At 39.1% G+C, this 13,941-nt stretch overlaps 1 protein-coding gene across 1 annotated transcript; it reads left to right on the forward strand.

The window, feature by feature from the left end:
- The first annotated feature begins 10,267 nt into the window (after positions 1–10,267).
- Positions 10,268–13,922, forward strand: pnp5a (purine nucleoside phosphorylase 5a). The gene is made up of 6 exons (XM_020640360.3): positions 10,268–10,531; positions 11,487–11,656; positions 11,748–11,851; positions 11,970–12,145; positions 12,277–12,467; positions 13,239–13,922. The coding sequence occupies exons 1-6, from the start codon at positions 10,509–10,511 to the stop codon at positions 13,454–13,456; spliced, it is 882 nt and encodes a 293-aa protein (XP_020496016.1). The 5' UTR covers positions 10,268–10,508; the 3' UTR covers positions 13,457–13,922.
- The last annotated feature ends 19 nt before the right edge of the window (positions 13,923–13,941 follow it).

A 13,941-nucleotide genomic window follows, 5' to 3' on the forward strand; every position in this document is an offset into this window, starting at 1 on the left:
CCAGAGATAATAAAACAAATAAGTCGAGGCCTCAACAAAACTACTGAAATTAACTTTTTATCTACCTATCTACCTGTAGGTAGATAGCCTGATAAATAAGTTGTGATCTTGGTAGACAACTGGAAATTACCTGTTATCAAAGGAAAATTGAGTTATTAAAATGTATGGATGCAAGTCAGCTTGCGGCTTCCATAACTTTGAGCCACAGACATGCACATGTAACTCGCCTTCTCAATTTGTTTTATCTAATGTGCTGCAGCATGGCAGTCTGTGATTAGCTGATCTAATTTCTTCCTTCTCGAGGATGAGACAGCCTCATCTGATCTTTCAGAGTCAGCACAAACTAAAAGGTATTTTTGAGAATAAGAAAGAAAACTGTTTTTTGAGGGGGGAGCGGTGGTTGTAGGCATTACGGCCAAAACTTGGAGCTTTGGTGTGTGACCTCTTTTTATGGGGCGCCTGTACTACAGACTGAGTGACAACAGTGCCCCAGGCCCTTAAATTATACAGCATTTGTATCTTCTTTTTCTTTAGCTCTCATTTCATGTCTGACTCTGATTTCCTTCACCTTCTCGCTCTAATCTTCATTTGCTTTGCTTCCTGCCTCTTGTGTAACAGTGAGAAAATCTATTTTCAGCTTAATCTTGGTGTGACAGGATCCCACGTTAGCCTCCAACCAGCTGTTCTAATGAGACTCGCATTAAAGATAAACCAGGTTAAAATGGTCACAGTTTTGAAACTTGTGGCAGATAATCCAAGGCACTTTGTGCCATGCTAATTCATTTTGACTAAAATAAATGAAGAGGATGAAGTTTTTTGTGTGTGCTTTCTATCTTAACAAAGACACTCTAAAAAAATGTATAAACACCAAAATTGTTTACAGAACTAAGTTACTTACAACACCCTCTTATAGGTCCTCCTCAGTTCACTTCTATATACTGTAAATAGATGAGACACTGTATTATATTCAGGTACCAGTAGAGTAAAGCTCTATGCCGATGACATAGTTTTCTATAAGTATGCTCAAATTAGTAATCTAAAAATTGGAACAGTTTTAACAATTTACAATAATATATTTCCAAATATAAAATACTAGAAAGACTACCTTTAACTTACAAAAATTCTATATTTAGGTATTAAGTTGTCCCTCAGTCTGTCAGCTGATCAGACTTATTTTCAGTCCACTACTGAAAACAATAAATGATGATCTCTACCGCTGGATGAACCTCCCACTATCCATCCTAGGCAGAATAGCAACCATTAAAATGACAATTCTTCCAAAAATTGGGGGGGAGGGAAATTCCCCCAATTTCGTCCAAGCGGCGATATATGCAACAGGGGGGAGTCTTTTGTATATTTCACGATATTCCCCCAATTTCGTCCAAGCTGCGATATATGCAACAGGGGGAGTCTTTTGTATGTATACATTTGTGGATTTATTGGACTTGTGCATGCCTGAGGGTGAAATGCTCTGGATTTTTTCTGAACATTATTTGACCCTCCATGCCAGTGTCACTGCCAATTTAAAAACCCAACCTTTGACTTTATCCAGCTGTTGTTCACATGGTTGTTTTCCCAGTCTTATCATTATTGAGATAAGCCGTCTAAACGTTATGTAACTTATCCATGTAAAATAATAGTAACAAATATCGATGTAAAGGGCTTCTAAAAACGCATTATGATTGAATTGTGAAAATATTTTGCTCCAAACTGTATTTAGTTTTTATTGTTTAAAAAAAAGGCTGCATTTCTAATCTTCCAAAATCTAAAAATGACTTTCACTGTAACTGGCATATAATTTCTTAATGTTTATTTTTGTATTAAAATTCCTTTTGTCACATATTTATCATTGGCATGTAAAGATAAACATCCTCGGAATTTTTGCAGATGCCAGTCAAGGAAATTGGCCAAAAAAATCCCCTTTTGAAGACATAACTTGGTGTGTTTGGCAGATGTATTCCTCTTGTCATAAATACCTAGACAGCAGTTATGAGGCCGACTAGAGAGCAAGTTATTTGGACCTTTGATAGTCGCTGTTCATGTAACATCAGGAGGGTAGAGGAATGTGTCCTCCTGACAATGATTGTCACACATTGATGGTATTTTTCACAAGCACTGTCATAACCTGGCGATGATTCACAGTAAAGCTTTGGTTTTATGTAACATCTTTTTGACTGCAGCAGCAGCACTAGGAGTTACTGAACATTGCTGCATGTCGATGAGGTTATTGGGGTTTTTAGACAGTCATATTTCCGTTTTATAGCTCAGGGAGACACATTTTCAAGGATGCAAAGCAAGGTCTAGTCTTTCAGTCTTTGAGTCGTGTATGTTTATAAAACTGTCGTTTATCTTAAACCTTATTTCTCTATAAGGTATCAATGCACAAAATTATTTTCAAAAACAAAGAAACACATTTCTCAGCTCAAACCAAAATTTTCACAGTAAATGATCTGGTGTCATCTAATAAATTGATTTCAAAGTCTTCATTTGTTCCTGCAAAAACAAATAAAAGTAAAATAATCCCCTTGCCTTGTCTGTATGAGGATATAACTGTGGACTTGATGAGAGACAGGGATACATTTTGATTCTGATGTTTGGTGTATTGCAAAGAAACAAAACAAAGGCTTAAGTAGACCTCCAGTCAAGAGTCAAGGTCACAAAACAATCATTTACAGAAGGGATATAATACCAGAGGATCTCTCTCTCTCTCTCTCTCTCTCTCTCTCTCTCTCTCTCTCTCTCTCTGTCTCTCTCTCTCTCTCCAACAATTGTTTGCACATGGCATTGTTCTCTATGATGACTTTAAAATAAATAAAAAAATTGAAACAGATGCAATAAGATTTGTTACAGACATTTGGAACAAAACCGTCCACATGTGAAGTCACAGTGACCCTGACCACCAAAATCTAAACAGACGATCCTTAAATCCAAATAGTGCCAATACTGAAGAGATTGAAGTATTTCTGACATATTGAGTTTGTAGGATCGGGTCAGGTCAAATGGTCGGAAAAGTGTTTTTCAGAACATAACGATATGGCCATAGATGGACATATCAAGACATAAAAACATGAAACATCAATGAAAAATGGTATCATAAAATGCACATAAAATCACTGACTGATTTAAATATATTCACATCACTTTGCTTTTAAATTATTAACTTGTGAACCATAAACGACACACACTGCAACTGAAGTCAAAATGTGGGCTATCCAAATCAGGATGATGCCTGCTAGCTCTTGCTCCCTCTCTAACCTACATTACTGATCAGGACAGAATCAACACAATTGGACCAGAACTTGGCACACAGACCTAAAAAAATAAGCCGTACAAAATAGTAATCTATTACATACATTCTGTTACTTTGACTGTTACTTTGGGTCATCAATCATTCAACCTACTTTGGCTGAATATTTTGGATCCCTTAGACTGTAAGTTTAGCTATTGTTACAAGATGAATTATTTTTCTTCTTTGCCATAACAAAGGAGGAGACTCAGGCAAAAAGTCACAATTAATGTGTTTTAATTTGGCCAGCCACAAAAGAATCAAAACATCTTGTTAAGTGGGTTAAGCAGGCGACTGGTCATGTTTACTTTTCTACTTTTCTACAGCTACAAATCACCACTTTTAGAGCAAAAATGGAGAATAACACGCTAAGCCAAGAAAAGGACTTGCTACCGACAGAGTGAGAAAGAAACAACACTTTTTAGGATCTTTGTTGGTATGTAAAATTACTTTTAAGGTAGCCAAAAAGTTGGGATCATTGAGCCTTCTTTTTTCAAAAACCCCATGAGATCAGGTCAGAACTTCGCCGAGTGAGAAATCTCAGCTCGTGTGAGCTCTGGCAGCTTTGCAAACGACATCAAGCACGGCAGATGATCGTTGAGGAATGCATATTGATAAGTGTGACTTCTCTATTCTGCAGGGTCTGCTGACATCGTATCCCATGCTTGACCAATGTCTCTATACATCATGTACTATATCTGACATGCGAAAAAAGGCTGATGGACTGGGAGAAGACCAATTTCTGTGGGAATTTATCCGTGTTATCAAGCTCCTTTCTGCTTCCAAATTATTCCAAATTGCCTAAATTAGGCATGTAATTATGCAGCAAATAATGGTTTCAACTACATTACAGAGTTTGGTTTATTACCAAACATCTAAGGCCAACTTACAGCACCAACATGACTGCTCTGTTCCCAATACTTTCTCTATTTGAAGAATCGATTGGGACATTTTTATTGACATTTCATTTGGCTTTAAAAACTGGTAAGCAAGTTACTGTGAACCATTGTGCTGCAGTCAGATGGCCTGCACTCATTGGCTGAGCCGAAGGCGTGTAGGCTTTAACTGAGGGGAGGGGCGGAGAGGTCAACAGGTTACTCAACTAAGGTACAAGCAATACTGCTGGAACCCAAACACTGAGGTTGTTGACTCAATGGGAGATCATAATACACAACAAGGCTGACAACAGTCCTCTTCGGAGTCAATGCCAAACAACCATCGAGGTCAAAGGCTGTGTGTTGTGGTGCCTCCATGTTTTGGCTGGTGTTAGACTTTGAAAAACCAGTAGTGGTCTTGGGTCTGTGTTCACCTGCGTGTTCCTACATAAGTAAACCAAGACAAAGGTCAATAACTGGCTTATGGGAACTTGCATAATAAGGTAACCCTTTACTAGATGTCTTAAACCTCTTAAGAATAAACCTTTAAAAAATACATGTTATATACTTTTTGTGTTAACATAACCCAAAAAAAAAGAGGTCTGCGAGTTGTGCAATATTTACAATAACCAGTTTGTCACCAACATGTGTTTTTCTTCTTATGCAAGTTTGTGTCAATATGCTCTCAGTCTTTCTGGGTGAACTCGGCTGAAAGGTACACAGTAGAGACAGTAAAGGACACAACTGAATTACAGAGTTACTGTGCAAGGGGTTTTTCTATAGTACATGATTAACAGGGGGTAGGACTGCGGTTTGATTCCCCCTGAAGGATCAGGACTGAATTCAAGCTCACCAGGACAAACCTTGGGGTGTTGCTTATTATTTGTTTGAAAAACACAACACAGGTCATTTGTAGTATATGTGAAGTACAGTCTGTTTTTTTGGTTTATTTGTATAATCCCAGATGAGGAAATGAAGATCAAAAGGAAAAGGTCAGGTCTAAAAATCTTTGGTTGTTCCTGCATATTTTTGATGATCTTTGATAAAATCATGATAGAGCCACAGCTGGAAGATATATTGGCCCTTTGGCCCATTGTTTTTCTAAAAACAGACAGAGGATAACTAATTACTGGAGGTACATTACAGGGCACCCAACTGTAAGGAATGAAGAGTTTCCATGGTAACAATGTCTTTCAATTTTGAGCTTGTTTAACACGGTCTGGCTTTACTAAAAGGTATCTTCTGTAACCATTGGGGATCCCTCCTCAATGGAGCCAACCAATGATTTTGTGAAGTCATTGAATGGGACCAATGCACTGGTAAGCACCATGTAAACAAAATGTACTGGCTCAAAGACAAAAAAATGCTTCACTCAATTGTTATTTTACCAAATGATCTTACTTAGATCTCCCTCTGGGCTTCTAGAATTCCCTTGTTGTCAAATCTCTGGTCAGTGGTTTCAGCTGCTCACCCCTCTACCAAGTGACCGTCCTTTTTTAGGTACTGCTGTAAGAAGCATCAGCTCTTTGACTTAGCGTGGTAAGAATAAAAAAAATCATATTCTTGACATAATGCTCAAATGTCATGGAATTCACAAAAAGGCTCCCAACAAATGGTGATAATATTAAATATGTATGCACTGTATGTAGACACACTGAAATATGAGCAGTGAAGTTGAAAATGTATAGGTAGATCAGAAATCAGTCACATGGCACTATTGACTCATTCCAAAGAAACACAACATAGTTTTGTAGACAACCACGCTCCACAGACAATCTGTCAGCTGGTAAACAAACCGAAAAAAGTGAAATCAGTACAAGGGTTACGGTTGAAACTGTAGAGCACCAAAACGCAGAACTACATTTTGTGAGTCATGGTTCTAAGTAAGAGGAACACGCCTTTGAAACACATTACAAATAAATGCATCTGTCCTGCCAGGGAAAGGTGTTGCAAATTAGCTGCGACTAGAAACCTGTGTCATCTACTGTGTGTTGACATATGGCGCATTGCTCATTGCATGTGTTCCTGTTAAAAAACAAATAAATGAATAGTCTCTTTGAACCTTGGAACCGACATTTTCAGTATCACAGTTTGTTTTGGAAGTCATGGCGTCCTGATGACTTGATCTGTCGCGTGTACCCGCCTGTTGACCTCACATACTCTCTCAATACCTTGTCTGAGGAACCGTACAAACTCACGCTCAAGACGTAATGGTCTGTCATTGTAACACATCACTATTGCACAACCTTACATCCTTGTTCTTCACAATAATGTTTTTTTAACTGACTCAATGACTGGTCGTGGTTTGATAATCTAGTAATCAATTGACTTTTGAGTTGTTCCCTTTCCTTTCCTTGGAGCATCAATCAATCTTCTATGGCACCAGTTCACAACAAATGTAACCTCGAGACGCTAGACCCTACTCTTATATACATATCGATGCAGTTTCAAGGGAAGTGTTGCTCACTTTCACAGGAAGAACAGGTCATACATGGGTTTCTATTACAGAATAGTATATTTTCTTCTGTACTCACCAAAAAGTGTTGTTGTTGTTGAGTTGTCTTGTCACCCATGTTTCCCCCAATGGGGGGATCTCCTGATTATTGGCAACCTGTTTGCAATGCTTGCTTTAGTTCAAGTCCAAGTTACAGTCCAGATGATCTCCATTGTAAATGCAGAATCTGTAGGCATTGGTATTTGGTATTGTCTACAAGCGAAGACAAGTTGGAAAGAGAGCAAAAGAGAAGTGAAACACATCAACCCAAATATAATCCTGGCTGGCATCTGCGGTCACATGACCCTGAATAAGCTTTAATGAATTGATGTCATTAAACAGACATAATGCATAAAAGTGCGGTAAGATGTCATCTTTCAACTTTTGAATCTTAAAAATGGAAAAGCCTAGAGTAGGAAGGGTTGGCACGGAGCCCAATATTGCAAACTGCTGGCTGCAAAGGGAAGCTCCAAAAAGTGTCTGCTGCTCTAAGAGGCTATATCACGCATAGGGCTGATGGGCTTAAGATTGAATTCAACAAAATCGGACCTGTGGCTCCTTTCCTGTCAAGTCTGCCATTGTGGTTAAGTCCTCTAAAACGGATTTAACAGAGGTCGACTAGATTCATTTTTTTTATAATATGGTGACATTGTGTACATATTTGACCAAATACACACAAAATGATTATCATACAAATTGTAATTCTGGTTATTTGTTAGTTTAGTTATCATAAAAATCACAAGAATAAAAAGGCCTGTCATGCTGACTAAGTACAGTTTTACTTGCACCAGAGTTTTTTCTCACAACAGTACCTAATATCTGTAAGTAAAAGATACAGGATTTGCTTTCCACAACTGGTGGATAATCAATTACAGGAACTGTTCAGCTACTTTTCTGCTTTCAATCCTCTTAACTTTCCTGTTGCTCTTAAGTGTCCTAATGTGTGTTTTCTGCTGTTTCAACCTTGAGTTGCTCACTTTAATGTGCACGCATCAACATCGTCGAACAAACCGATCCTTTCATATTATTTCAGGAACATCGATTACAGGACATTCAGTCCAGGTGACTGATCTTCCTCGTGATTGCATGTGTTGTGTGTGTGTGTGTGTGTGTGTGTGTGTGTGTGTGTGTACAATTTCAACACAACCCGTGAGTACAATAAAGAACCATAAATGAGCTGATCAAAGGAATGCACTGTTACTTCATTATGTGTTGTAATCTGTCTACTTTACAACGCATAAATGCTCTAACCGAGGTGTTTCAGTGAGCTCTTACCAGCAGCAATAGCAAAAACTACAGGAAGCATCAGGAAGCTTCTCACAGCTGTGAAGTTGGGAATAAGGTGTTATAAATACTCAAAGAAAAAAATACTATTAATGCGGGTTTGTCAATTTGCAAATTACCGTTATAAAGCTGTTTCCTTTGACTTATGACAAATATCGCAGATCACATTTTTATGTATATAATTCTCAGTTAATGTGGTAAAGAAATCATTTCCTGTTGTTTAGGAAATAGATGTTAAAATGAAACTGTTAGGTTGGGGTTGTTTCTGCTGTAGAAGTTCAATGATGAAATAGCGAAACAGAGGGTGGATTATTTAAGAATTTATCAGGACGAGGTCAGAAAACAGCAACAGAACACAAATTGCTGACAAAGTATAGTTGCTAATATTCTGTTGGAAGGTACAGCCCTGTAAGGGCCCGAAAGTGAGCCCCCGTCCCCCATATTTGGGCACACTTTGGGCTCTTACAAGACCACATATTCCTCTCCATTTGGGTACATCTCTAAAAGGCAAAAAAAAGATTACATGACCATGATTTTTGTGCAGCAGACAAACAGATGTTCACAACATATACTTGGCTCCTATCCTAATATAGATCTGCTGTTATGAGATGTCTGAGCCATATATGGTTACAGCTTCACATGCTGTTCACACCCAAAAGAAGAATTCATCTTAGCCGATAGACAGTTTGAAAGGGTACACTCACAAAGTTACCAAGAGGAATGAATTCATGAAAATTTGTACTAAGAGCCCCCTAAAGAAATCTGAATGTTATTCTTAATTGATGTGCATAAATTGCTTTTAGCAGCAGGAAAAGGTTCAATATCTTTCAGTTTGAACTGTGGTATCCTGTTGTGGAGTACTACAAATAATAGAAGTCCATTGATAGGATGTATTTTTTATGATTATTGCTGTCAGCATTATATAGTCAATCTGGATTAATCAACATCTGAAATGAATGCATTCATTTATTTTAATCGTGATACATCACATGCCATTCTGTCCATAGAGGTGCACTGTGGATTAGACTTCGGGATGTTTTGCTGTAGTCACAGTTTGAAAAGAACTGAGACACTGCTGCATATTTGAATGTCTCATTTCACCTTAAAAAAAACTCTCAGACCGCTCAGATGACGAGTTTACGGTAATATCCACCTAATGACATCAAACATATCACTTTTTTACAGTTCATTTTCACTGTTTTCATTTTGTTTTTGATCCCTAAAGAGTTATTTTTTTCGGAGGCACCTGTTGCCTGGTGGTTTGCTCTTGCAGAGGCGTTGGTCCTCGAGGCGGGCGGCCCTGGTTCAAATCCAAACTGTGGCTACTTTCCTGCCTGTTGTTTGCCACTCTCTCTCTCGCCACAGTTCCTGACTCTATCCGCTGTCCTGTCCCTCCAATGAAGGCATAAAAAGCCCAAAAATGTATAATATATATTTAAAAAAAACGTTACTTTTGTTCCGGATAAGTTAATGCTGTAACCTTCCATCTACTAGAAGGTCCTTACTTTATTTCAAAATAAAAGCAGGTTGAATTCAAACACAAGCAAGTACTCTCAGCTTAGACAGAAGATAAATTCAAAATAAAAGCCTGATAATTTTAAACACGTGATTAATTACGATTAGCTATTGAAAACATATGATTAATCACAATAAAAAAATGTACCCATTTGACAAGACTAATTTTGATGCATTTAGGTTATTGTATATACGGATTATTGTATACCAATTCATTGTTTAATCTTAAATTGCAAATTTCAGTAGAATTTGGTTACATTGAAGGCAAACAAAGTACACAGCATTGTGTTCAATCACTATACTCCGGTTCCTTGGAACTAGCATAGAGATGGATTTTTGTCAGTCAACATGTGTTATGACGTGTGTGTTTCCATCCCCTTCAATGAAAACACTAACAGAAGGACGGGTCAGACACGTGATAATCAAAACAAAATGTTTCCTAAGAACCTGAGTCAAGGTTAAAAGCACATCATATCTTGTTCTGCGTGCGGGACAATAACCTAACCTCAATAAAAGCTGAGAGCTGAAAGGATGTCACTTCCTGTTGACATTGATGTGAATGCCTAAAAAAGTGGCTAATAAGTCACTTTATACTGCTGCAGTGAAGAGGGGAGGGCGATGAACGGGATGGGGGGGGGGGGCTATGGATCAGAAAGTATATTTCCTCTTCTAGTTTGGGTTCCCTATTGTGAAGGTGTGTCCCAACAGCCAATGAGGATTGCGCAACCACATGCGTCATTTTTGAGCAGAGGAGGTGTGGTGTTGGATGGGAGGGGGCTCTGGGTCTATAATAGAGCCGGCAACTGCCATTTCTTCAGACACAACTGAGAAGAACTGAAGACTTTATCAGGATCCCAAACCAGAAGAACTCAAGAAAATACTTTTTTCTAAACAGGCTTCGATACCATACTTTACATATCAACAGCTGGACTCTGATTCAACATTTCCCTGCCTTGGAATTAGATTTTCTGCGCCTACAAAGCGTGTATTCACACATTCACTCTTCCCCCCCCCCCCCCCAACATCAGACACTTCTTTTTTTTAATCTTCCGAGATGTTTCCAGAGACAAACAAAGGGTGAGTACACTTCTGAACAGTGTGTTCTTTTCAGCTTTCACTTCTCCATGCTGCCGGACACATGGTCCATTCATGGACAGGCTGAGGGCGAGGGGTACAGAATAAAACAGGAATGTTTGGCAGGGGGCCCAAAAAAATTGTGCTCATGTGCTTTGGGTAGCGGATGTTAAGTAACAACAGCCATTCGTTTTCCAAAGGGAGTCCACGCGGGGGGAAAAAAGTATGTCTTTGGCACTTTAAAAGCTGCTTTTTGCTGATGACACCATAATGAATATCCATATTCTTTTAATGTCTTTCTGTGACTTCATGGTTCAAATAACAGAAACAGCAAGTTTCAAAGACGGTCTTTAAGAACATAACACTACATAGGTTGATCTAAGTCTGGGTGGCAGTGAAAGTAGCAGCTTGTTACAGGAGTTTCACTTATTACAATGTAATAAGTAAATGTTTAATTTCACTTTAGCAAACCTTTAAACAGTGTGTGTGTCACCATGCACGAGGGGAATGATACTGCATTGACTCTGCAGGAATGTGTCTGTGTATGTCTTCAAAAGTCATATCCTTATTAGTATCAGTTCTCAGATTAGGCTTGCCGCCCAGAAAATAGCTCTTGCCCTGTAATGTGATTAGCACATCACATGTTACTGAACGTGTAAGGTGGAAAAAAGGGATAGAAAACCCCTCTAGACAAAGCACAACTCTGACTGTTTGACGACATCTATTGGACAGAATAAGCAAAAAAGTGCACAAAAAAAACTTGTATTATGTAACTGCTGATCTTTCTGGGTTCAGTTTTCATTCTTATCTTGCTCACTTGGCTTCACACAAAGCTCTCCCCCAGCCTTTAAAGACAAATCAGACTCAGCTGACTTGAATTATTGCCCTGACCTGTGCGTGTATCCCTTACAACCTAAAGTTCGTCCTAACCTTTGACTCTGTTTTTCATGTCATGCAGCTACAGCTATGAGGACTGCAAGGCCACTGCCGATTGGCTGCTGGCGCAGACAGACGTCCGACCCACAGTGGGCATCGTGTGCGGCTCAGGGCTCGGAGGGCTGGCTGACATGTTGAAGGACCAGGTGGCCTTCAACTACAAAGACATCCCAAACTTTCCACAAAGCACCGGTGAGTTTAAATCCAACTAAAGTGACACACTTTTTTCTCTCTCTTCCGTTTCCTGTTCATATTCACTGAGTGGATGTATTTTAACCTGCAGTGCACGGACATGCGGGTCGGCTGGTGTTCGGCACCTTGAAGGGGCGGCCGTGCGTTTGCATGCAAGGGCGCTTCCACTTGTACGAGGGCTACACGATCCAGAAGGTGAGTGTGGTGCAACATCTCGGAGAACATTCAAATACTTGTATTCAATCTAGTCATGCTAGTAAAAGATCCTGTCAACCAGAGTTCCTTCTAATACAACATACGTGTTCCTCTCCAGATTACGCTGCCCATACGCATCTTCAAGCTGCTCGGCGTGGAAACAGTGATGCTAACCAACGCTGCCGGAGGCCTCAATCAGGACTTTAAAGTTGGAGATGTCATGATCATCAAAGACCACCTCAACATGCCAGGATTCGCTGGCAACAATCCATTGTCTGGACCGAATGATGAAAGGTAGCGTTATGCAATCCTGTTCTCTTTTACGCACTAGACCTACTACTGCAAAAGTGGTCTGCAGACATTCAGCAACATTTCCTTTTACCTTTCCCCACTAAACCTTCCACCTGTTCTTCTTCCTCCCTTAGGTTTGGTGTGCGCTTCCCCTGCATGTCCGACGCCTATGACAGAGATCTCCAGCAGCTAGCCATGGACGTGGGACAGGAGCTCGGCTATGGAGACTTCCTGAAGGAGGGCGTGTACTGCGTGCTGGGTGGACCCTCATTTGAGACCATCGCTGAGTCCCGTATGCTTCACAAACTGGGCGCTGATGCTGTTGGTGAGTAGCCAAAAAAAGATTTGAAGTCACCAATACAATATATCATAGTTAAAGTACAAGTCTGTATTAATCTAGCTAGCACTCAACAACAACATTAACTCTCCTGAAAAATATTCTTTGATATTTATTTTGGCATCCATTCCTCTTGAAAGGTGCTATATAAATAAAGTAATAATTATTAATATTTATTATTTCTATGATTAATATCAATATGTTCTTTCAATCATTAGGTTTAAGCACAGGTTTTGGTCAAATTGCAAATTTTAATGTAGCTAGCCCATTAGTGAAATTAGCTTAGCATTTATCCCCTTGAAGATATGATAGTGAAAATAATCTTGTGTTTTTTCTCTTTTATCTATCCAGGCCTTTTTTAAGGTTTTATTTCAATGTGCCCTTCCTTTCCCTAGAAATTAGCAGTTTAAAAAAAATAATTTTAAATAAGCCTATAGGCTAAGCATGTTATTGTTGCAAGCAGTCGTTAGCAAAATGCTCTGATCTTCTTCTGCAGCTACAACAGTGATAAAAAATTGTTTTAAAAAAAGAATGATTATGTCCATGATGTCTTTTGTAATGTTTTAGTTCAATGTGGGCCTTCTCTCAATAGGTAGGCCTACTGGAAGTTTGTTTTAGCTAGCAACAATTAGTAACATAAGATTTGTGTTTCTTCTTATGATCCTTATTAGCGAAATAAACCTTTAATATGCGTGGCTTTCTTACTTATCCTTGCATCTTTTTTAAAAGTTTTATTTCAACCTCTCTTCTACTCAATAGGAATGAGCACAGCCCCTGAGGTGATCGTCGCCCGTCACTGCGGCATGCGTGTCTTCGCCCTCTCGTTGATCACCAACCAGGCGGTGATGGACTACGACAGCCAAGAGAAGGCCAACCACGAGGAAGTTCTTCAGACGGGGAAGCAGAGAGCGGAGCAGCTGGAGCGGCTTGTATCCACCATGGTGACCAGGATTGAGCACAACAACAACTTTGTCTAAGAGACACCATGTTCTGTAGTGCTAGTAAGAGGCTAGAATTTTTAGCAATGTTGTAAGAATGTAGGAGACTTAAAGTGGTTATGGTTCACACTTAGTGTTATTGTGTCAAAGAAAAGCTACTTCAGTATTAAGTTGAGGATTGGACTTTTGTGGTATTCTATAATACAGAACGCACACAAATTGTTTTCTTTCCACCGTGCCTTAATGTGACATCTTACATTCCCATCCCGAGCGGCTCGTCAATTTTCTATTTGTATCATTTGAAATGAAACGTATTTGTTCTAACTTAAAACATGTGATCAGTTTGTGTAAATGTCTGCAATTTAACTTAACAATGAGCACAAATCTGCTGTAAAAGAAATCGAAATATTGTGATGTTGAAACGTGTACATTAAGGTATTGTACGGTGCTTGTTTTTTTAAATATGAATGTTGTTACTAAAGATGCTATTTATTATCATATCAAATGTGTTTGTGCTGTTCTTC

Source organism: Labrus bergylta, chromosome 22 (assembly GCF_963930695.1).
Source record: "Labrus bergylta chromosome 22, fLabBer1.1, whole genome shotgun sequence".
In the NCBI taxonomy this organism is placed as follows: Eukaryota; Metazoa; Chordata; class Actinopteri; order Labriformes; family Labridae; genus Labrus; species Labrus bergylta.

Coding starts and splice junctions, on each gene's coding strand:
- pnp5a (XM_020640360.3), top strand. CDS start 10,509: ATGTTTCCAGAGACAAACAAAGG. Junction 10,532..11,486: donor TTTCCAGAGACAAACAAAGG/GTGAGTACACTT, acceptor CATGTCATGCAG/CTACAGCTATGAGGACTGCA. Junction 11,852..11,969: donor AGGGCTACACGATCCAGAAG/GTGAGTGTGGTG, acceptor GTTCCTCTCCAG/ATTACGCTGCCCATACGCAT.